At 36.1% G+C, this 25,786-nt stretch overlaps 2 protein-coding genes across 3 annotated transcripts; one reads left to right on the top strand and one right to left on the bottom strand.

Moving 5' to 3' along the window:
• Positions 1–202: 202 nt before the first annotated feature.
• On the bottom strand, positions 203–4,971 carry nfe2 (nuclear factor, erythroid 2). The gene is made up of 4 exons (XM_056258010.1): positions 4,661–4,971; positions 2,864–2,942; positions 1,965–2,102; positions 203–1,414 (listed from the first exon to the last, which is right to left on the bottom strand). The coding sequence occupies exons 2-4, from the start codon at positions 2,909–2,911 to the stop codon at positions 203–205; spliced, it is 1,398 nt and encodes a 465-aa protein (XP_056113985.1). The 5' UTR covers positions 2,912–2,942; positions 4,661–4,971.
• A 9,254-nt stretch (positions 4,972–14,225) lies between these two features.
• On the top strand, positions 14,226–22,201 carry copz1 (COPI coat complex subunit zeta 1). 2 transcript variants are annotated; one of them, XM_056258024.1, is made up of 9 exons: positions 14,226–14,324; positions 14,694–14,762; positions 15,662–15,743; positions 15,826–15,917; positions 15,998–16,053; positions 16,152–16,229; positions 19,635–19,686; positions 19,863–19,961; positions 21,702–22,201. In XM_056258024.1, the coding sequence occupies exons 1-9, from the start codon at positions 14,307–14,309 to the stop codon at positions 21,747–21,749; spliced, it is 594 nt and encodes a 197-aa protein (XP_056113999.1). In that variant the 5' UTR covers positions 14,226–14,306; the 3' UTR covers positions 21,750–22,201. The 2 variants fall into 2 exon arrangements, with proteins under 2 accessions (XP_056113999.1, XP_056114001.1); XM_056258026.1 differs by having other exon boundaries at positions 19,923–19,961.
• Positions 22,202–25,786: the final 3,585 nt, after the last annotated feature.

Genomic DNA, 25,786 nt, shown 5'->3' on the forward strand with positions numbered 1-25,786 from the left:
TTACCAAAATTCTTGCAGTATGGTTTAAAGTATACCAAGTAAAAGTAGTCCCCTAAAATAAAATCTTTCATTCTGTAGACATGAATGTATATTGTGTAGTTATCATCTGCTCTAAATGACTGAAGTTTCCATTCATCACAAATGATTTGAAGTAATTTAAATTCATTGGCCATATACATTTAGGTTTGTTCAGCCAAAAAGTTCATTCACCCTCCAGTACTGTATTCTGTTGCACCAAGTAAATGTTGCCGTCATTAGTTTGTTGTAGTGAATACTCGTCAACTGAATATGGGTGTCCCTCCTCGTCACGTAGCTGTGAAAACACTTGGGTGTAAAGATCTGAGAGCCGACATTTGATAATGGCTAGGTTTTGCTGAAACTCCAGTCTTTCTCTGGTTAAATGTTCTCTTTGAGCTTTAAGTTGGCCCAAATCGTGTTCTAAATGCACAATGTTCTCCAACTTCCGTTTGCGGCAGTTCTGAGCTGCTACTTTGTTCTTCCCTCGTCTGCGAATGTCCTTCACGAGTGCCATTTGATTGTCGCTCAGCGTGAATTGGGTCAAAAGCTCGTTGAAGTCATCCACTGGTAGGTTCACAATCTTCTCCAGGGGGAATGGGATTTTTAGAGCGAGGGCTCGCCGCTCATCTCTGCTCAGGGGTACAGGAGCACAGTTTGATTTTGGCTTTGGGTACGGAGCCTGATATGAACCTAGTCTTGTTAAACCTGAGCTATTTAGCTGATCATGCAGTGCTGTGGGTAAAACTGCCAGTGGTTGGTAAGTCTGCTGGTTGATAGCTTGCATATTTGCAGCTGTGGGAAAAGATGCTCCAGGATATGAGCTGTAGGGCTGCTGGTAGTCAGCAGACCCGAGCAGAGTAGGCCGCATGCGACACTGTTCCCCAATGCTTTCGAATTGACTTTCAGCATAGCCCATCGTACCATCTGCAGGTAAGTACGTAGGTACTCCGTGCACCCCATTCTCAGGAGAAGCGAGCGGCGGGCTTGAACCAAGCGACAAACCGGAATCTGACTCCAGATCATCCGTGCAAACTTGTTTGATTTGCCCTGTGCCATGAAGGTTGATAACGCCATCTTTCGCAATCCCATGATTGCGTGTTGCTATGTTCATGTGCTCCAAGAGACTCATGAGCGGTGGATGAAGAGCTTGCGTATTCGCAAGCGTTCTGGGGGAACCGTGGCCGTAGTGCATATCCATGTGTGGGTTCAAACGCTGATAGGGTGGCATAGTTTCTGGGTATGCGTTTTCATAAACACCAGCATGATGGGCATCACAAGCAGCTGGAATGGTTTCTGGCTGAGGTTGACTCATCCCGAACCCCCCTTGAGAAACCATGGGCTCCATGGAGAGGTATGGGATTGCTTCAAAGGGATTCTCATTGGGTACCTCAAACTCCTGTGACAAAAATAATGTTTTAATAACAAGAACTTCCAGTTGGTGATTCAAATCAAACTCTTCTAAAAGAAAACACTCTGGGAACCTAGTAAAGCGAAGGTCTGATCTCAGTAACAGTTAAATTGTGCTGCAGAGGAGGGTTGTATTCAGTCAGCTGCTCTCTACAGGACCGGCCCACCTGGGTGAATGTGCCACCCGTAGCTTATGCAGGTCTTACTTAGGAGCGCTCGGGTTTCATGTCGAAACAGATGGTCATTGTGCTATGCAGGGGGCTGTCGGCAATATACAGCAGTCACCCTCTTTCTCTGTCTGCCTTTATCCTCGCATCACTCAATTGGCCCATTGTTGCAGATCGTAGCTAAACTCAATGTGTGTTTATAGAGGATTCAGCATTAGAAAAATGTAATAAGGCCACCGTTTCACTAAGGCAGCTTGCACTCACTCTAAAATGATTGGCTGTATCCTACCACAAAATAATCCAATGTTTTCTTGAGTTTTGGTGTTTGTGCATGTAAAAGAGGAACCTGGTGGGGTGTTCCAGTGTACTGACCTGAAGATCTGTGATGGCCATCAGTTCCTGCCAGGCCAAGTCCATCTCCAAATGCTGGGGGGAACGATGTGCCCGGAATCCAGTGACATTGGTGGACATCGACACCTCCCCATGCAGTCTTCCTGGGTTTGCCAGTCCCTTAAAATTAAATGCAGTTTTTGGAAACCTTGACATGGACTGTTGCACCATGCAAAATAAATAAATAAATAAAATTCAACTTGAATTTTTGTCTTTTAAATATATGTATTTCTCACTTAAAATATAGAAAAATCATTGGAACAAGATCAATTTACACTGCATAAGGCAACTTTTTTCAGCACATGCATTTATATGCATGCATATATATATATATATATATATATATATATATATGTGAACGAGTCAATAGTAAACAAGAAAGATAAAAAATTAAACAATATTTACTTTAATGTATTTTTCTCTCTCAGTTTCTAAACTTGAACTCTAAAATTACTCTAAGCCAATCAAAAGGTGACACCAGTGTCTAATGAAAAATAAAGAAAAGTGTAGACCAAGAAATAACCATGTGCATATTTCAATGTCTACAACGAAGCAACATTTTTCTTTGAATTAACTTTTCAAAAGTACATTTTTTACATTATTCAAAATTACATTTTATATGTCTGTATTTTGACTTTTTTTTGTTAACTTTTTTTAAGTTTGAAGTAAAAAATATGCTACTGCAGTAAGAGAAAATATACTTGTAAAATAGATATTAAATATACATTCTCATGAGTTTTATTTTGAATTATTTTTCTTTACTTAAAAGACTAAAGTCATTTTTAGCAATGTATAAGCAGATTATTTTTTTTTATTATTCCCGCGTTTTCTAGTTGGGAAAACAGCCGATTTATAGTATCATTTTCCTCATAGATACTCACCTCACAGCTGATCCTCAGGGGAAATACACCGTTGATTGCTGAACACATTCAGGACAGACCCCTGATGCAATGAATCAATCTAAAACATTAAAAGAAATCATTTTGAACTTTTTTTGTATTTGTCGAACATGAAAGAGATAACAGACACACAAACCATGCTTGCGTTCACATCACGGGTAATATAGGTCAGTTGTGACCACATGCCAACAATCTTAAGAACCAATTTAAACTGACTTGAGTACATTTCCATCTACACACCCGTAAACCAAGGATGATGTCACTCTGAAACTTCAAAAATGAACCTTAAGAATATATATATATATATATATATATATATATTCAATTGTTTCCCTTCCCATGTCCTCCAAATGTCATGTTGTGTCACTGTTGTGCTGGATTTGTCCTATCAGCTGGCTTTTCGAACAGTAATGTCAACCCTTGATAAGACAATCTTTCGGGAGCCAGCCTGTTCTCCAGTAAACGAAGGCAGGGGCCTAACCACAGACATCAGAATGTCAGGAAGACTTTCTCAGTACACTCCTTCATGTTGATAATAAATGAGCTGATGTATAGTGATATTTAATATGCATTAGCATTCATTCCGGTTACCACTGTGTTTTTATCCTGTTTTTATGATTGTGTGAAACAGATGCCTCATTATCTGGTGGTTTGCTTTTATTGGTGAAGCCTTTTTTTTTTATACACAACAACTGCTTGAAATTTTTATGGCGGGTTCCTGTTAAATTGGGCATATATTCTGGTGCGATAAAAACAATGCAACTTTGCATTCAGATGTCATTCTGCTACTAAGTTTTAACTGTACCAATGAGAAAAACTGTTATGTTTCTAATTCAATTGAACAATTTTACAAGAGTGAACATTTTGTATGAATGCTGGTTATTTTTGCCATGAAACAATAACAATTTTAATCAATTTTGAAAGCTGTTCAATCTAGCTAATTGTACAAATGTAAATCCACTGTCAGGTACAAGTTTGACAGGATGTGACGGGAATAATGCTGTTTAACATCTAATGGTTTTGTATTTCATGTGTGGTGAGATATTCAACAAAACACTTCTTTCCTTTTGACATTTTGAGGGTAAAAGACATATATCCTGCCTTTACCGCGGTGTCTAGCTTATTTCCTTTGACAAGTTTCTAAAATTTTGAAAGGGACAGGGCTGTGGGACAGGCCTCCCAAGTTTCAACATCAGCTGTGGTAACAGTGTACATGAGCTAATAGTAAGCAAGAAAGATGAAAAATTAAACAATATTGTCCTTAATTTAATAAATTTTTCTCTCTGATTTTTTAAACATTACTATGCATTGCAACATTTGTGATCATCAAAAAGTGACTGCAGTGGTTCACGTCTAATGAAGAATGAAAAAAAGTTTAGAGAAAGAAATAACCATGCGCATATATTTTAAAGTCTTCAACGAAGCAACACTTTTTTTAAAATCAACTTTTCAAAAGTTAATACTTCAATTTAATCTCAATCTCATAGGCCTATATATATATACACACACACACGCACATAACATAACAACTTTGAATCAAGTAATAATCAAGTCAACTTATATTCAGTTTTTGAAGCAAAAAAAGCTAACACTATTCATTTTTTTAAGCAAGCAAAGTTAACACTCTTATGACTACAATTATGACTCAGAAAACGTCATTTAGAATCTTGACGATTTGAAAGTAAACCAGAATTGCTCAATATCTGTCAACAACTGCCATATTTACTGAAAAAACGTCCCAATAAAGCCCTCAAAAAAAGATGAAATGACAAACTGTACCTTATTAGCATTTCCTTGAGCACTGAGCTCAGATGAAAAAGTCTTCACAATATCATATTATCCTGTGAGCAGAAACCAGTGACCCCTGTGTTAAACTGCAGAGTGAAAGAGTCCGCTGCATGCTCTTAGTTTTGAACTACAAGTGTGCATGCGCTCAACCTGTCTTTCTCTCTCATTCACTCTTTCTCCCACTCACCCTGTCTGCTTTTGGCTGTCACTCACACAAATGGGATGGGTCTATGGGCGATGCAAGCAGGTTTCCTGTAAAGCACCCACACTTTTTGTCCTCCCAAATGCAACACTTGCACTTTAATATGTTTAAAATACGTTGCCCACAACAACAAAAAAACTAAAAAATGGTTAAGCCACGGATATATATAAGCTCGCACTTGTGGACTTCCCAGACCAAATATAGATTTAGACCCTTCAGATTGTGGTTTATGGACAAGTGATTCCCATCCACAGCTTAGGTGTGTACGTGTCCAAAAGTCTATCACTTCCTCAGTGAGAACCATGTGTTTCATGGGGTGCAAAAATGACCTGAGGTGATCATGCACACCCATGTGAGGGATGTGGTTTGAACACAGACACTATGAACAGGCGCACCTGGAGTTAAATCTGAGATTGCTGTGCGGAGGAGGGGCTGTTTTCTGACTTGCTTTAGTAGGGATGGAATGTACACCTTCAACAGGTAAGAAAGGCCACATTGTTCCTGTATCTGCCGCACAACCACAAACAGCCAGTGAAAGCGGGGGGGACGGACGGGAGGGTGGAAGAGCGTGTCTTACATTGCAAGTGACCATTCGAGTCCTTGATGAAGTCCTTCCGAAATCACACACACGGGACAATCGGTAGGATTGTTCAGGCACAATCGTCAGGCGAGGTGAAAGGCTGTGTTTTCCTTGTTCATTTGAAGTGCTTCATTTTATTTGACCAATGACTTATCATGTTACACCCACCCTCGATAATACACCCCTTTAAGGTGCATGATGGTCCACGGTCTTTAGAAACCAAGGATTGCGCGAGTGCATGCAGTTGCACTTCTGGTCACGAAACATAAAAAAATAAACAATATTTACTTTTATTTAATACATTTGTCTCTCTCTCTTTTTTATATATTACTCTAAACTATGCATTGCAAGTTTCGTGATGATCAAAAAAGTGTCTAATGAAAAATAAAGAAAAGTTTAGACCTATATAACCATGCACATATTTAAATGTCTTCAAAAAAGCAACTCTTTTTAAAATTATTTTATTTTATTTTTTAATTACATTATCTCAATAAGATAACCCCATTATCAACAATAATCAACTTATATTCAGTTTTTGAAGCAAAAAAAGTTAACACTATTCAGTTTTTTAAGCAAGAAAAGTTAACACTTAACAATTATGACTCAAAAAATGTCATTTAGAATCTTTGAAAGATTTGAAAGTAAACCAGAATTGCTCAATATCTGTCAACAACTGCCATATTTACTGAAAAAACTTCCCAATAAAGCCGTCAAAAAAGATGAAATGACAAACTGTACCTTATTACTATAAGGAAAACATGTAATATCTGTCAAATGGCATAGAATATATTTACAATATATAATGACACTAGTCAACTTATGTATTGAGCTTCCGAAGCAAACCATTTTTTACATACGCTTTACATTTAATGTGTGCTTGGTTCTTAAAGTTCTCAATATTACACCAGTTAAAGAGCGTTCAGGTCCATGCGGTCCTCAATCATTATAAACCAAAGACTGCCAGTGTAGAGAATTTCCGATAAAAAATGTCAACATATTAGAAGCTCGATTGAGTAGGCCTACTACGAAATAGAAAGCTATATATGACTAAAAACTGCTTATCAAGGCTTGTTACAGCGTTGTGCCCGTGGTTTCTTGATACTTGTTCAAGCTCGTCTTTTACAATGCGGTGTTTTCATTCCCACGCGTTAATATGTTTGTATGTAAATGCACCATAATGATGGACGTAGGTGGCTGACATCGTCCAAAGAGGTGGGCGCATGCCAGGAACCAGAGAGACGGGACTTCCCAAGCCTTGATTCCTAGCACCCACCCACCCACCCGACTCCACCACCTACAAACACACACATGAAAACAGCCTGCTATTACATCCACCACAGTGGTTTGGGATTTGGCGTGTTCCAACCTAAACAGCCGTTCTGTCTCTCTCCACACATAGTTCAGGTCATCGAGTCGCTCGCACAGTTCTGTATCTCACTGCTGTGTGACCTTGTTGTCCTTTTCATCTATTTATTCTTGCTGTTCATTGTATATTTTAATGTGTTTTAATGTGTTTTTGTATTCATTTGACCCTCTGTCACGTTGTGGCCTCGTGATGCTCTTGACCCTCTTTGGTTTGACCACAGGAAGTGAAACAGCCCCATGACACCATCCTGACCCATCCAACTATTTCTATTCTTCCTGCTTCCCATAGGTAAGAGGAAACTCATAGGATTTTTTTGTTTTGTTTTAAAGTTTCAGAATATATTTTTTCCTTAAAAAAAGAAGAAAGTTGACGAAAACTGGATGGTTTCTAAGAGTAGTAAGATATTCTATAGCCTACAAGTAAAAATAGAGTAGTAAGACATATACAATTAAATATAAACAAATTATTATTATATATATATATACTGTATATATAGCGCTTTCAAATTGTTTTATTGCGATTAATTGCATCTATCAAATAATTGGGTATAAATATATATATATGACTTTTATGCTAGATGGGATTAATCATGATTTGATATCACTAATAAAATTTAGGCCTGTAATAATTTCCTTTTTTCAACCTTTATATTTTTTATGTAATATAATAATATTTAGTGTATCTATATAGTAATTTATACTTATTTATTTAAATTTGAACTACTGTGCAAAAGTTTGGGTTCAGTAAGATTTTATTTTTTACAGAAATAAATTCAACTTTTATTTAGCAAGGACATTAAGTTGATCATAAGTGTCACTAAAGACATTCATAATGTTACAAAAGATTTACATTTCAAATATAAAGAAAAAAAAATCAATTTTAAAATATATTAACATAGAAAACAGGTATGTTCATTTGTTTTAATATTTCACAATATTACAGTTTTTACTGTATTTTTAATCACATAATTGGAGTCATGGTGATCATAAAAGAGACTTCTTTCAAAAACATTAAAAATATTACCGAACCCAAACTTTTGAACAGTATTTATACTTTTAACAACTAATTTATCCTGTCAAAAAATATAACATTAGTATCCGATTGTCATTAGCCACAAGTAAACATGAGAACACGTTTTAAATTACATGGAAAATCCTCCCTAGCTACTTATGAGAGCATTCATGTCTTTGGTTTGTGGTCCATTGGGAAAATTCATTCTGCTGCTGGGAAAAGTGGAAAATATGTGTATGAGTAATCAAGAGTAACGTAATTTCATCCGATGCAAAATATATATACTGTAACAGCTCTAAATAAATGGCATTCCCTTAAACCTCAAATAAAGTATATGTTTTAATTCAACTCACAGTCCAGTGCGGTGCATTCATATATCAATCTGTTTACTAAACACACATCCATAAGCATGCCTGCAAATAGTCAGGATCATAATATGTGTTATACATTAAATGAGGGATTTTATCATTTAAACCTGAAAATAAGCAGAAATGTTTAAAGATTTTGAAATATTTAAGGCAAAGAAAAGCTATAATGTCACCTGCAGAAATATTTAATAATCCACACTATCACTTATGTACACCAAATGAGCAAATTTAGGACATTCACCATGTGAACTCCTGATTTCATCGAAGAACAAGATGCATTTTTGAAGCCCATGCTTTATTGTGCAATAGAGCTGGCCGAGTGAATTAAAGAATACAACGACCGTGTAAGCAGCTCCCCTCTACCCCCGTCTCATGCCAGAAACCACAACAGTTAGCATGAGCACCTAGACAAGCCTTTATCAGCGCTCAGCAGAGCTTCCGCCACCCAACATCCCCTTTCCCCCTGGTCTCCTCTCCTTCTGCAACCACAACTCTCACCACACCCAAGCCCACACTGGGAACCGGTGGGATACAGAGCCACCGTCATGTCAGACACACATCACAGGCCAGTGATGATGATGATGATGATGATGATGTCCATCAATGCTCTTCTGATACGGTGTGGAAAAGATGAGCGGACACGTACTATATGCCGTGACCGCACAGATAAAGATCTTATTGTGAAAGACGTCCGATTATCTGAAGAGTTTTATCTCAAGCACTATTGGGACACAGTTATGCGCAATGATACTGTGGGCGCAGGTTCCTCATTTGGAGTCTGTCAGGTGTAACGATTGTTTGGTGACAAATAGGATTCTAAGAAGATCATCTCTGTTGCAAATATTTCCACTGTACATTAGATGAACCATTAGAGCAGTGCTATTTGAGGAGTCAAAGACTTTATGTAGGGATACTCATATAAGACTTGTGTAATGATTTAGAAATTATTCCAACTGCCGAAAACATTGTAGGCCTTATGAATGTTTTACTAGACAAAACGAATTGCAACAAGTACAACAAGCTCTAAATGGCTGCAACTATAAACACACACAGATTTACTATAAACACACCAATATGTTTGCTGAAATAAGTATTAATATGTTTTTGAAAAAAAAAAAAAAATTGACCCAAAATTTTCAAATGTTAGTATATATGAATGCACCACAAAACAAAGACACAAATGCTACGCTGAATATAGGCTGAAAATAAAGATTATTGTTCTGGGAACAGCACCGTGGAGCTATGATCAAAAATGCATACTTTTTATATATATATACAGTATATTGCAATATTACTGATTTTTTTAAATATATATATATATTTTAAAAAATCTGTAAAATTGCAAAAATATTACCAATTAAAATAGCTTTCTCTATGGTAATATATTTTAAAATATATTAAGATGCAAAGCTGAATTGTCAGCATCATTACTTCAGTCTTCAGTGTCACATGATCCTTCATAAATCATTCTAATATGCTGATTTGCTGCTCAAGAAACATTTTGTATTATTGTCAATGTTGAAAACATTGCTTAATTTAACTTTTCTTTTGTGGAAACCATGATAAAATGTTTTCTTTGGTGAATAAAGAACAAAGAACAGCACTTGTCTTTACTGTCACTTTGGATCAATTTAATGCACCCTTTCAGAATAAAAGTATTAATTTCTTTCAATAAATAAATAAATAAATAATCAAACTGACCCCACACTTTTGAAAAGCAGTAGCCTATATAATGAACATGGCAAATAATATATAAATAATATAATATATAATAATATATATGGATAAAAACTGAAAAAAAATGATTCTCGATCTGTGAACAGCACCGTGAAGCTGCCTCTCATACTCTGGGTGACATAACCATACCTAAAGAAGAAAAAAAAAAGACACCAAGGAAACACATACTGTATCCTCTCTGATATAATAGGGTAATTTCGAAATGTTCTTCGTGGTAAAGTTGTGAAAACCCAGTGTTTCATTGCGAAACTCGCTGGTGAGCCACCTTACTGAACAATATGGAACATCTTTATTCAGAATAGAAACTACTTTTTGTACTTTGTGCTTCAAGACTCGTTTTAGAGGCAAAATGAAATATAGCCAACATGACTTACAGGTTATCCCACCACAGATCTCTAGATTAAACCGTTTTCTAAGTCTGAGAACAAAACAAGTGACCTCTGATGTCAGTGTAGCCGCTGTAGTAAAGAGCCGTGAGCCGCGCAGGGAAAACCCCTGTACGGATTCGTTTTCACAGTGGTGCTTCCCAGAAAAAGTGACCAATGTAATTATGATCCCCAGTTGTAGGAGGATCTCTTAAATTATCTCTGAAAAAACAGGACAGGCTGGAAGCATATGCAATTTTGAGGAGGACTTGTGTCATTGAGGCCAGTGTGTCATTCACGGAGAGCAAGCAGATTCCAAACCCAATCAGTTCTTCAGAATCAGGGTCCGAATCACTTGTCTTTGACTAAGCGTCTGGTCCTGAGAGCCAGAGGTTTACGTCAGGTTAGAACTACTGGTCTACTCAATGCTTTTTTCCATTTCTGGAAGCATGATGAAGTCATTGTACCCAGGTAGACTGTGAATCACCTTTAGGAATACTTCTGTAAAACACTATGTAAATAGAAGCAAGTTTTGTTTTGAAATTCTGAAATAAAAATATTTTTTGAGGTTGTTATTATCCTTAAACACACACATGACTAATAGGACACATACATAATGAAGTATGAAAAGTTTGTAAATGGGAATTTTACTTTCATTTGTAGGCCTACCTTTTTTTTTTTTCTCGACATCCAAACCTTTTTATCAGTTAGATTAAATTTGTTTAATCTAAAACTGTTAAAGTGAACAGGCTTAATTAGTAGCTATTAATTAGTTAGTTTAGTTGGTAAAACTTTCAGTTCAGACAAAATGTTGGATCTCAAGTTGGTTATACAGGAAAAACATGGCTAAAATGAGTTTGCTGTGATTGTTTAAGAGTTTTCCGGGATCATGATTGGTTCCCAGCTAACAAAAGTAAGTTCTAAGAATTTTTTGCCAACGTTGCCATTAAGTTATGAACAAATTTATTTCTGGCTGTTCAAAATGTCCTGTTTTTTAAAAGCGGATGTGAACGTTCCATTTTTTATAATTCTTTACTTTTGAATGTTCTCTGAACATTCTAAAACAAGTAGTACCATTTAAAAAATGTTACATGCACGTCCAACTAAAACATTTCAGGAAAAAAAAACACTCCATGAACAATGTATAAATAATGTTTTTGTACCAACGTTTTGAGAACATTAACCAGATAACTTTGAATTAACATTCTACTGAAGAATGTTTGTTCAGAACTTTGAGAGAACATAAAAGCTAAAGTTCCGAGAACATTCCCTGTTAGCATGGGTCTTCTCTACCCTGTAATACTACAACACACACACACACACACACACACACACACACACACACACACACACACACACACACACACACACACACACACACACACACACACACACACACACACACACACACACACACACACACACACACACATACATATATATATATAGTTGGCTAGTCCTATTTAACTCCATTTTAGTTTCATATTTACTTAAGCCTGTATATGTCAAATTGCATGTTTTTTACCCAAACCTGCCATTGTTTAATAAATAAAAAGCTGTTATGGTTCACCAGAATGTGTGGCCAGACACACAGGCTAAACTATCAACATCAATATTGCTTCAAAGGTATTAAATAGACATAGGCTAGGCCTAAATATTGTGCATTGTAGGAGAATAGTTTCTTTACGGTGTTTTTTTTTTTTTTTAATTAGGCTAGTACATTTAGGGGACATTCTACCAGAAACGTACATTTCCACTTATAAAAAATCTTGGGGGAAAAAATATCTTATTCTTAAATCTGCTATTATAAATCAGCATGTTTTTATGATTGAATAAAATTATTTTTTATACGCATTTCACCCCTAAAATGCCATGCCCTGTCACAGACAAATTTGTATGTTAGAATGGTTTCCTAATGAATTTCTTTGATACAAATAGCATTTTCTTATTGGTCACATGTCCCTGATTGTATCTAACATGGTTTTGTAATTCCCATAAGAAATATAAGCAACTTTTCGGTCAACTGAAGTACACAAAATCACAGAATACCCGCCAGGCACTTATATAGTTGTAAAATAACTACCTTTATGGGAGATTTTCTACAAAAACATAGTAGTGGATATATACCCCCACCTTCATCTACACAGTTAAATAAATTAATTCAATTAATATTTCATCAAATAGTACACTTTTATGTCATAATTTCCTGTGTGACAGGACTGACCGTAGTGTGACAGGACTGACTTTATTGATTTGGATGATGCAGAGAAAGTTATGTTTTGTGCTCTTTATTTATGTTTTGATAAGCATAGAACAACTTTGGGATGAATTAGAGCGGAGACTGTGAGCCAGGCCTTCTCGCCAAACATCAGTGCCTGGCCTCACAAATGCGCTTCTAGAAGAATGGTCAAAAATTCCCTAAAACACACTCGTGGAAAGCCTTCCCAGAAGAGTTGAAGCTGATAGCTGTAAAGGGTGGGCCAACTCCATATTAAACCCCTACGGATTAAGAATGTCATTAAAGTTCATGTGTAAAGGCAGACATCCCAAAACTTTAGCCAATATAGTGTATAATAAGGACCTAATTCATTAGAATACATTTACAGTGTAATGTCTATTTATTCAAATAATGTTTTGACATGCGTTAAATACATATTATATGCAATAAAGGTTAAAAAAAAAAAAAGAACAATGCCATTCATTTGTAAGGCCGTGTCACAGGACTGTCAGGGCCTGTCACATAGGAATGTGACAGGCCCTGATATGACCATAGACAGTAAAAGGAATGTGATGTGACAGGGCCTGACGGTCGGCCATTTTAAACTGCCATTACTCAACCTGCTAGCATGCTAGCATAAAAACTGTTAACATGCAAGCAAGGAATTTCAGTAACATTTTTAGACATGTTTTGGATTTAAAACATTTTCATTATTTTCTGGGATGGTTTACCGTGACAGGGCCTGACCCTTTAGCTCGTCTTCCTCAAAAGAAACATACAAAAACAAGCTTAAAATCATACAATTCAATGGCAGAATTTAGCCTAGATCAATGTCAGCGTCACCTGGGTCAAAATATGTCACTTCCAATGAGTCATACCCTTAAAAGGCGCATTTCACACATTTTATTATGTAAACGTGACAGGACTGACCGAAAACATGGGGACAGTTGTAAAATAGTATTTATTTGTAGAATGTATATATAATTGCATGTTTTTGATCAATTGATGTGAATGATAACAGCTTTAACTTGTTTTTTTTCTTCTAAATCACAGTTTTTAGCATAACAAAACTATGAAAGCTGTAGCTCCAATGTTTTTAATAAAGAAAGATATATCTGAGAACCTAATGAATGACATATTCCTTTACAGAACAACTTACAGAAATCAACCATCAGCCAGTTTTAGAATTTTTTTGGATGAAAATGTTTTATTCACTGTAACAATTCAAGGACATATAATGTACGTTTCTGGTAGAATATCCCTTAGGCTACTCTCCAATTTCTCTTTTAAAGCCCTGTTTGAGTTTACTGGTGTAAAGTGAATAAAATATAGGCTACCTATATAAATATAATATTAAATACAACATTTCATGGAATTTGTTGGGAGATTTTCCAACATTTGGCTCTTACAAGTAGCCAAACAGGCTATTGACACAAACAGTTTAGACAGCTGGATTCTTACGATTTGTGTGCTTCTAGACTGTGCATTGTAGTCGATTGTAGTGTGTAGAAGATTGTATTGTAATGTTCACGTCATTGTTTTAATGTTTTTTATTGTTTGATTTTAATAATAATAACAAAGATAAGAATATAATAATAACTGCTTTGGGTAGGCCAATTCAAAACATTCTTATTTATTTATTTCCTGTAATATTTTCCCGCAATTATCAATGACGTTACAAAGTACTTCCGCCTAGTTTTGCCCTTTTACCTCATGTCGTAAGCGGAAGTACACATACGCAGGAATTCAATACACGGAGCTAAGAGTGAGCGCCTTCTGCACAGTACAAGATGGATACGCTAATACTGGTAATAAGATTTTATCTCTATATCCCAATATATATATATATCAAGAATATACGTGTAAATCATCCGCTAGCAGTTAAATCTGCTCTGTTGCCTGTTCAAATAGCCCTTCCGCTACATCCGCTAAACAATAAATCACTAATCAATCATACTAACGTTAGTTTAGCAACAGCGTGTATAGGATAATTATTATTTAAAGGTTAAAGATATATACTGAAATATTACATTATAATATTGACTTTACAACCTCAGCCGTTGCTGATGGGGATCTGAGCTACAGTTATACGTCTATTCAACCTTTGCCCTGATCAGCTGATTCATTCGACTGTAATTCATTGGTCATCTGTCATGTTTGTGTCTGTGCTGTGACAGGAGCCCTCTCTGTACACTGTAAAAGCTGTTCTGATCATGGACAATGACGGAGAGAGACTTTATGCTAAGGTGAGATCATCAGATGATGAACATCAGCATCATGATCAGATTTGAGTTGATATACAGGGATTATTTAAAGGGATAGTTCTCGCCCTCATGTCATTCCAAACCGTAAGTCTTTCGTTCATCTTCGGAACACAAATGAAGATATTTCTAACGAAATTTGAGAGCTTTCTGTCCCTCCATTGGCAGTCTAAGCAACTAGCACTCTGACACTTCAAAAAGTTCATTAAGGGATCATAAAACTAATCCATATGAATTGAGAGCGGTTTAGTCCAAAATGTTCTGTAGAGACATGAATGCTTTTATGAAAATTTATGCTTATTAATTTTTGGGTGAACTATCCCTTTAACCCTGTAAAGTCTGACATGTGAAAATGATGTATGGATAACCAAGCAAACCTAAGTTGCTTCAGTCCAGTAAGTGTTAATTTTGAAATATTAATAGCGATATTAAAATTCTTACATTTACTTTAAAAAAACACCTGAAGAGGGACATTTTTAGGATTAAACTAAAAGGCCTTTCACTTGCTAAAAAGTATGAACTATCAGTCAGACGCCGTGTAGAAGATTGTGTGCAACAGGTTTTCAGCAAAGTTGTGATCATGTTGATGATTTAGAGGCCTTTGAAATTCATCAGATAGCAGGCTTTATAGGGTTAAACCTGAAAGTAAACACAGTTTTAGCATTCTGTCATCATTTCCTCACCCTCATGTTATTCAAAACCATATAACAGTCTGTCATTTTCAAACTCACACCCTTTAGAAACATAAGCTTTTGTTTGTATAAGGTGTATGAAAGAGTGTTTATTAGCACTTTTATCTTCTACCATTTCAGTAATATAGAAGTGCTCTGTCTGTATTATAAGCTCCATATATTAGTTTGCGACTGAGGTGTTGTTTGTTTCAGTATTATGATGACACGTACCCCACAGTGAAAGAGCAGAAAGCCTTTGAGAAGAACATCTTCAACAAGACACACAGGACAGACAGTAAGTGATTATGTTACTGTCAGTCTTGTGTTCGCCAACATAAAGTCACATCTTGGAGTCATTCTTCCTCTCTTCCACACAGGTGAAATAGCATTGCTGGAGGGTCTAACGGTTGTGTACAAGAGCAATATTGATCTGTATTTCTATGTAATCGGCAGCTCCCATGAAAATGAGGTAATGCTTTATACTTCATCCAGTATTGTCTTATCATAACCGTGTGAATCTCATAAGTGTCATTGTCTTTCTTCACACAGCTGATGCTTATGTCAGTGTTGAATTGTCTCTTTGATTCCCTGAGCCAAATGTTGAGGTACTGTAGGAAAGACTTATTCATTAGGAGTTATATGGTCTCTTTCAAAAACCCTCGCAAAAAAAGTTTGACTTTGATTGTTTTCTTCCTCTTTTTAGGAAAAATGTGGAAAAGCGAGCCCTGCTTGAAAATATGGAGGGTCTGTTCCTGGCCGTTGATGAGATTGTTGATGGAGGGTGAGCCATAATGAATGTATTCAAACTTGTATTACATTTAAAGAAAGAAAAATAAGAGGAAAACGGAAGGAAACAATTTTGTTCCATAGAGATCTTGCTGTACGTACACTATCGTTCAAAAGTTTGGGGTCGGTAAGATTTTTTTATGTTTTTGAAATGCGTCTCACCAATTCTGCATTTATTTCTTCTGATCAATAGTCATTAGTGTTGTAAAATTTAAAAAATGTGACTATACCAGCATTTCCCTCTAGCATTTTGAACCCGTGAGCACAATGGCCAATCAGAGGTGTTTAAGAATCCGCTCAACAGCGCTCAAAATGCTAGAGAGGAATACTGGTATCATCACATCCAAAGTTGTGAATTTAACTCGTGTGCAAAATAGGAATATTGCTTAAAACGTTTGCGAATAAAGCACCATTTCCATCCCATGTGTTCAAGAGAACAAAATCGCCACTTCCTGGGAAATTGCCACAAAATATCTGTAATAAAAATAGAAGTTGCTGCAATCGGTAAAGCCACTGTGGCTCTTCTGTCCTACATCATAAATGACTTGCGTCGCTCAGACAAAATGCCATAAACGCTGTCATGTTATCATGTGAGATGCTTCTGGCAGGGATTTAAACCAAATCAATTTGGCTCAGGGATTTTATAATAATCAAACCAACATTTGAGATGAAGTTGGTCCAATGGTTAGTCCAGTTATCCAATCACATCCACTGTTGAGGCAAAGTTACGTGAGTTCGCATCGAGGGATTTATTCAGTAAACGAGTTTCCATCATAGTTTATGCGCACGTCTTCTGATCTGATAAAAAATGTATCGTCCTCAATTGAGCGATTCTTTGATGAGTATAAAGTTGAAAAGAACAGCAATTTATTTGAAATAGAAATCTTCTCTGACATTATAAATGTCTTTACTGTCACTTTTGATCAATTTGATGCATCTGAATAAAAGTATTAAGTTCTTCCAAAAAAATCTTCTTGAACCCAAACCTATAAACCGTAGTGTACATTATAATTACATTCATATATTTGTCAGATGCTCTTATCCAAAGCATTCTCTGGGAGTCAAACCTACTGTGCTCTACTAGTTGACCTACAGAAATGCTATGGATTTTATTACAATTAATATTTTAAGTATTCTAATCAATCACTTTGTGTCATTCATATTTAAATAATTATATTTATACTGTATTTAATAAAATAATTGGGAATCAGCATGCCCACACAGAATCGACGGCTAAAAAATTGCAGACATGCAAATCATTCATAAAATACTATAAATCAGCCGCTCCTTACATTAACTTATTGTATATTCTGGCTGTTTTGATTATATTATGCTTTCAGCTACCATTAAGACTGTCATACTCTTTCAGCTCTGTTTAACACTTTTTATTATGAATAAATGTCAATCCTGTAGCTCAAACAATGGTGCAATGCCCAGATTTGAGGTACGTTTCTCAGGCAGTGTTGGGCATGTTACTTTAAAAAAGTAATTAGTTATAGTTACTAGTTACTTCTCACAAATAGTAACTGAGTTAGTAACTGAGTTATATCCTTATAAAAGTAACTAATAATTACCAGAGAAAGTAACTATTGTGTTACTTTTTTTTAAAAATGTTCAAATAGGCTTATGTCAAATAACTTGGATGCCCCCAGTATTAAATATGTTAAATGAATGAAATGGACACTTAATAGAATAAATTATTATTATAAAACATTGAACACTAATCTACACTATTTTAATGTTGCTGTGGGACAATGTGAGAGACACCTATTAAATTCAATATATTATTCTAAATATTATCATTACTATAGTAGAACAATAAAACATAATAGATGGTTTATACTTAATATCGCACAGACCACAACTGGGCAACAAATAAGTTTAAAAATAAATTATGCTACTTAAGAAATGTACCAAAAATGAATAAATAATAAAAAATATACATACTCTTTGTAGTGCATATTAAAATGCTAAAACTGTTACACAACTTCACAACTAGTAGACATAGTTTACTTTTGTGAGGAAGAAAATACTTAGGCTACAGTAGGCTGTTTAACAAGAAGTGCTCTCTCAATATAATACTGAACAATTTACCAAAAAAATTATAATAATAATAAAATAGAATATTTTGGGGGTTTATTTTTATAACCTACGGAGAACGTCATCATCAGAGGTTATTTAAGCCAAATTCTAGGCATGTTTGCCGCATGTGTTTACAACCGGTCAAACAAAGATGTTTTCTGGGAATGTTCCCTGCAGGTTATTTTTGGGTTTTATTTTATAACCTAAAGAGAACGTTGCCAGAACGTTCCCTGTTATTTTTAGGTTTTATTTACATAACCTTCCCAGAACGTTCCCTGCAGGTTATTTTTTAGATTTTATTTGTATAACCATGTAAATTAATTAAAACGTTGCAGATGATACCAATAGGCTATAGAGATTATTCTAATGCTGAAATTTGTCATTTATTTATAAACAAACTATATAATGCTCGGACACACTCGGTCTCTCTTGCGCAACTGTTGAGCGCGCTCTCGGACACACTCGGTCTCTCTCGGCTCGCGCATTGTTGCAGTGTTGAGCGCACTCGCGGCGTTCGCCTCGCTTTTGTCCACTCCGGCGCCTCATAAACACACACACACACACACACACCAGAGAAAATACTTTGCAGGTCCTATGGCGGAGAGAGAGCCTACTCGGATGAAAACCGCTTCAGTGAGTTCAATTATAGTAACGCCACATTATTTTGTCAGTAACGGTAACTCTGTTGTAACGGGGGGAACAGTAATCCGTTTGATTACTCGTTACTGAAAAAGATAACGCCCTTAGTAACGCAGTTTATTTATAACGCCGTTATTCCCATCACTGTTCCCAGGGAATGCACCTTGATGCAATCCATTGATAGAGTAAAACAAAAAATCATTGGAGAAAATGCAGAAAAAGTCTATAGATTCCTTCTGGGTCTAGACATCGGCCACTGAAAACTCCACTGCGACCACCAGTGCTCATGCGGGCGACGTAAGATTGATTCTGGCGAGTGTTATTTCCTGATCCTGTCCACATCCTTTCCTGTTTTCTCTATAAAGGAGGGCCAAAAAAGGAAGCATGCATTTTTGAAACCAATCGTAATTGGCTTTATGCACAGCTTCACTACTTCCTGAACTTCAGCCAGCCCTTTGTTTCCTGTCTGTCATTATTGGACAAACTGATTAATTCAGGTGTGCCTGGCCTCAGTAACAATAATCAGGCACACCTGGACTAATCAGTTTGTCCAATAATGACAGACAGGAAACAAAGGGCTGGCTGAAGTTCAGGAAGTAGTGAAGCTGTGCATAAAGCCTATTGAGCCTAAAAATCGCATTGTTTTGGTCGCAGCACTGATTAATTGTCTGTTTTGCAGTGTGATCCTGGAGAGCGACCCACAGCAGGTGGTTCACCGTGTTGCTTTGAGGGTAACTACTTCTTGTTCTCCTCTATTGACTTCCATTACACTGATGTGAATGTTAATCTGATTAGTATTTGTTGCCTCTGCTTCATCTCTCGTGCTCTGACGCCACTGATGAGCATTATGGTACTTGCTAGGCAGCTATTAAGTTTGATTTCCAATAATCTTGCATGTACGAGACAGGAAGCAAGCAAGCCAGCAGTCCTAAAGTCATCAGCATCTCCCTCTCTCATCTCGTTCCAGGGCGATGACGTGCCTCTGACAGAACAGACAGTCACTCAGGTGAGAGAAGTCCACGCGCTTCCTTCAGCGGCACCTGTCGCGAACACAGCTCTTCTGTTTAATAGCGGCTCTGCCATTTACCCATGATTCATTTGGAAAACGAGTCTGTGGTGGTCTGGTTTCACCGCTCCCACATTAAGAACTTTTCACTCGCTAGTCCGAGTTCCGGCGTGTGTCTGGCGCATGTAAACATGATGGCTAATTATTGGCGGCTGTCCGCCAGCGATGGCTCCCCGCGGCTGGCGTAGTCGTGAGTGCGGGCTGATTAATGTTCTCGTTTAAGAGGCCCTGCGACAGGCTGCCTGTATCCCTTTGGTGTCGGTGATTAATGGCTGTCTCCTCGTCTTCCCTGCTATACGGTTATGCTTTGCCTCGTCTTGTGCAAATTAAGATGATGAATTAATTCCTGGATGTTTTGCTGCGCCTGCATTACTCGATTAAAAGGTTCCCCTCTACGTTCGCACCTTTACATGTAAAAGTTTTGCTATTTCACTTTTGCAGTTTTTTTCATTTTAGATGCACTATTGTTCAAAAGTTTGGGGTCAGTAAGTTTTTGTTTATTAAAGAATGAATGAAATTAATGCTTTTATTCAGCGAGAATGCATTAAATGTGACAGTAAAGACATTTAGAATATTACAAAAGATTTATAAATCCAGAAAAAATGTATCATGGTTTCCACAAAAATATTAAGCAGCATATGACACTGATAAAAAATATTGAGCATATTAGAATGATTTCTGAAGGATCATGTGACACTGAAGACTGGAGTAATCAGTCAATTACATTTTAATATATTATTGCAATATAACCGTTTTCTATTTGAATATATTTCACAATATTACTGTTTTCGTATTTTTATTCAAATAAATGTAGCCTTGGTTAGCAAATTCTTATGACTCCTAAACTTTTGGATTTTTACCCCCCTTTAGTTTTAGGATTTTTACAAATTTGGGTATAAATTAGGAAAATATAGTCATTTCACCCATAGTTTCAGGCTTTTGGACCTCACTGTATCTTAAGGAGGAGGTGCTAATAGTTTGCCTCTTAAGTATTGAAAACCATAAAGCAGCGCCCTGATGGATGTGTGTGTCTTTTAAGAAAAATGATGGCATTAATAAGTCAAGAACACACACACATTCAAATTCAATTACCTTTTGTAGCTTTGGAGACAAGTGAGGTTTTTTGGGAGTGGTTTGGTCTATCCGTCCTCACTGAGTGATTGGATTTACTGAAGAGGAACACAAAATATTTCAAATAAATGATTCTGAAGATGGTAATCAATTCTAATTAAATGTAACTAATTATTTTGCATTGCCTAATTTAAGACTTCAGGTTATAATAAATTGGCAGAAGCCACTTTCATATATTCTTTCATAAGCTCCTAATGACACATCGGATTAATTATAACAACCATTATAAGTGGATTTAAAGGAGCACCAGGTTATGTTTCTTCCATTTAAAGTTTGACATCTAAAAAATGTCTCACTTTATCTCAGTAACCCTCATATTATCAGATTGATTGTGGAATAAAATTGATGTTATATTATTAATACATAATTGATATGTTTTATATTTTTTTATAATATATATATGTTAGGAATTTTCATTTAATAATTTTTGGTGAATTAAAAAAATATATATAATTTTTTGTTTAAGTAATATTATACTAACGTTTTACATTTATATTGTAAATAAAGCTTCTAACTTTATTGGATGTTTTTTTTTTGTGTTATTTCTAGGTGCTTCAGTCAGCTAAGGAACAGATCAAGTGGTCTCTACTCCGATAGGACACTTTTGGTCCCGTTCCTGAACTGAGATGAGGGGAATGAATGAATGAGACTCAATCACTTTTCATCACTACTGTCCTATCTGCCTTTTTCCTCAAGTATTTTCTTGACTGTTAAAGTGCACATCCACTGAAATCGACTTCTAGTGTTTCTCTCTCTCTCAAATATAAGACCGAGAACATGACATTTCTAAAGATTGTCATGGCCAGAGAAAGAATCTGGAATATTGTCTTGGCGGGACTTTCTTTTTAGGGAAAAGTACCAGGGCGTGTTTTATTTTTTTTCATCCCATTCCAGTAAGCGCTTGAATATATGGCTGGTTTTGTGAATGATATCACTGTTGTACTGTGAGATCTTCATTACGATTCATGTACATTCCAGTGGTTGATCTTGTTCTCTGTTCTTCCCTCTGACCCTTGTTTTGATTGAAGTAAACAAACCGTTTCACCCTCGTTCTGCTGCGGTGTGTTTTCTCCTCTTTTTGGGCACTATTGGGTTTGCAGGGGCGGTTGTGACTTTTTTTCTTTTTTTCTTGCCAATATTTTGAGGTCATTTTGTTTACTGTTTTGTGAGTTTTAAGTCAATCATCATTATTACTACTGCTCATACGTAGGATTAGGGACTCTTGGTGAGCTTGTAAATGTTACCTCCCCAGCAACAAAACAGAAATGTTTAAAATAGCATTTGAGTTACTAAACAGATTTATACAAAAAAATAGGAACTGTTATGACTTTGAGAACATTAGAGATGCTACAACATTTATTACACTCATAATTTAGACCTCTTTTAAAATAGATAGATAGATATTACTGTATAAATTCCAATGGAAGTGCCTGTTTCCCTCGCTACTCTTATCAATGACTCAAAGTCAATGCAATAGCGCCCTCTCCTGGTTATAAATGAGACACAATCCTGAGGTTGAACTGCACTTAACATTTACTACACCGTTTTAACTTTGTTTTTGTTGCCCTTTTATGCTTGCTAGGCACTACATCATGCATGTAAAATTACAAGTGTTTTTAATACATCTACAATACAATACATCAATTCCCCCCCCCCCCTCTAAATTTATGGTCAATTTTGAATTGGTTGTAAATTATGTGCAGCAAATGGCACATTTTTAAGAGGTCCTAAAACAGGCTGTTACTTAAAAACCCAGAAAAGCTGTTTTGGCCACAAGCCCTCATACACTGCATGAGGAAAGTGTTTATTCCACTAAATATTCTGGAATAAAAACTGGTTGTCGCTAAACACCCATGGCTTGGTGTGTGTGTGGTTCAGGCAAACCATAATGTCCCCACAAACACAAAATGTCCCCACAAAGAGGACATTATCCATAATACTTGACCTAATGTGGGGACATTTTTTGGTCCGTATGAGGGAAACGGCTTATAAATCATACTAAGTGATGTGTTTTGAGAATGTAAAAATGCAGTTTTCTGAGATAGGTTTGGTTAGTGTAAGGGGATGGGATATATGGAATATATGTGGACTTATTTTAATGAAAAGTCCCCATCAAACATGAAAAAAACACAACCTGTGTGTGTGTGTGTGTGAGGTAAAATGTTGCGAGGAGGTTTGACAGCTTTGCATGCCTGCTTTTTCTCTGGTGGATTCCTCCCGTCTCTCATTTTAATGCAAATGAAAGGTTCCCCCTGGAGAAATGGTTGTAAAAATAGTAGTATATCAAGTTCATGCCTCAGAATCATACCTAGGACACTGTTATCGCGCTGGGGGCGGAGACCAGACATCTGCAATATCAGGGGTCACTGTGACCAATGCTTTGAAAGAGTTCACTAAGATTTTATCAGGGTACATGAAAAGAGCCCATGGCTGTCTGAAACCGAAGGGAGCTGCCCAGTCACTTAATGACTTAGAAAGCATGTTTTTATTTTGCACCAGTTACTGTATTCAGCAACATAATGGCTCGTCTAATGATCTACAGCAAATTAAAGAGAGCTTTAGACATAACCAGACATAACCAAGCACATTTTTAGAATGAATTTACTTCTTTCTGCTTTTATTAGATGCCATTTTTATTCTTTCCATCAACCACCAAACCATACAGAGCAAATTTAATATCACCAAGTAAATATTTAATGACTTCAATGCCTGTTTCCCTGTAGAAATGGAATCATAAGTTGGAAAAAAAAAATATTCGTAATGAATGACTTTAGTTCTTTAAACCGGTGTTATTTTAGTATCATTGATAGTATTGTAATATTTTGAATTAAAATTTATTTTTATATTTATAGTTTCTGTAGTTTTGTTGTAGCCTATTTGTCATTTTTATTAGTTTTAAGTTTTTTAATGTCTATTTTTATTTTATGTTTTAATTTTAGCTTATTTAGTTGTAGGTCAATTAGTACTTCAACTTAAATTAAGCAAAAATGAGAAATAATTATTTGGCTAGTAGCTGAAATAAAATGTTATATTTTTTTATATTCTATTTAAATGCAGTTAATGTTTATTTTATTTAGTGAAATAGTGAAAATGGTTTTAATTTTAGTACAAAATAATAACCCTGCTTTTTTATTACACACCCAATTTATTTTTCCACCAACAAATTAAAGTGAGGTTTAGAGATTATCAATGAAATACTTAACTAATATTTTGCGATATAAATGGTATCATAAGCTAAAGAAAAAAAAGGACATTTAAAACCAATGAATGAGTGCATACATGTACCTTTAAGCACCATATCTAAACTTTATTTTGTAAGGGTTTTAAAAAAGAACACCTTTTCCATCAGGATTTTTTTTTTTTTTTTTTTTGGAAAGTCATATTTGAATGTGATATTCCTATATTCCTCACACCCTACTTTTCATTCAGGAAAAATTAAAAATGGCATCTATCCTGACTAACATCCATTCTCCTGATTTGTACTGCAGAAGCTGGAATGGAAACCGATCTTCAGCGGCTTTGACTGGAGGTTACAAAAGTTCACCGCCATGTGGGATATGCAGTTGTAATGAGAGACAGGTTTAGGACAGGGCTTGTTTAGGCCAGTTTGGGTCTGTAACACACAGCTTCAGACAGAGAACTTTCTTGGCGCTGGTTCAGCACACCTCTACAACCTTCTATTCCTCTCTGTCTTCCTCTTTAATGATGCTTTGGCATCCATATGAAAGTATCTGGGAAAGTTTCCTTTGTCTCGGCTGATATCCTAAAGCGTGCTGTTTTGAGGAATGAAACATGACGTTGGCCCCTGAGCGCCCCACCCTCCCAGAGGGAGTTCCCTAACCCTGTTTCAGAGAGGCGCGCGAGCGGTGGCGTCTTATCTCCAAAGCATGAGAGCCTTCAGCTCGAAATTTATTTGACCAATTGAGCTAAGTAGCTCTTTCATTATGAGGTCATTCATTATGATTCATTAGTGGATGGGTAAGAGTCACAGATAAAACCTCAAGACGTCTCGCTCATCTGTGTGTTATGAAGTGTACAGCATGCTCCCATTGAATAAAGCAAAGTGCTGTGGGACCGTGGAACAAGTTTTTAAAAAAAAGAAGATATTATCATCTGCAATAAAGGGGAAAGGGTCAAGAGTCAGTGGGTAACACCTGAAAGGATATGTACAACGGTCTTTGTGTTAATCTAACTTTAAAGGTAAAGTGTGCCATTTTGAGGTAATTATGCCGAGACTATAAGTAAGCCATTGATTCTCCTGAAAAGTGGAAATGCTGCAACTCTGTGGTGCTATAAAAACACTGCTCTGTTTGTTTAAGCTGAAGGTCTCCAAAGTTATCTGCTAGCATGCATGCATTTCAATGGCAACTGCAATTCCATTTTGCAGATAAGTTCAATAATGAATATATTTAAAACAATTCTTGCAAAAGATGTTTACTAAGAATTTGGAAAAAAGCAAAAGTGTATCTTTAACCATACATCATATGAAAAACTAGTCAGTGACACTGATTTAAGTCTCATGGTTCACAAAAAATATCCGGCTCTTTAGAGTCATTCGTTCTATAATTTCACTACAGTGGTAGCGCTGTATATGTTTCTGATTCAACAAAGCAAACGGCTCATAAGAATCATTC

The sequence above is a fragment of the Rhinichthys klamathensis genome, unplaced genomic scaffold (genome assembly GCF_029890125.1).
Source record: "Rhinichthys klamathensis goyatoka isolate OS25496 unplaced genomic scaffold, OSU_Roscu_1.1 h1tg000147l_1, whole genome shotgun sequence".
In the NCBI taxonomy this organism is placed as follows: domain Eukaryota; kingdom Metazoa; phylum Chordata; class Actinopteri; order Cypriniformes; family Leuciscidae; genus Rhinichthys; species Rhinichthys klamathensis.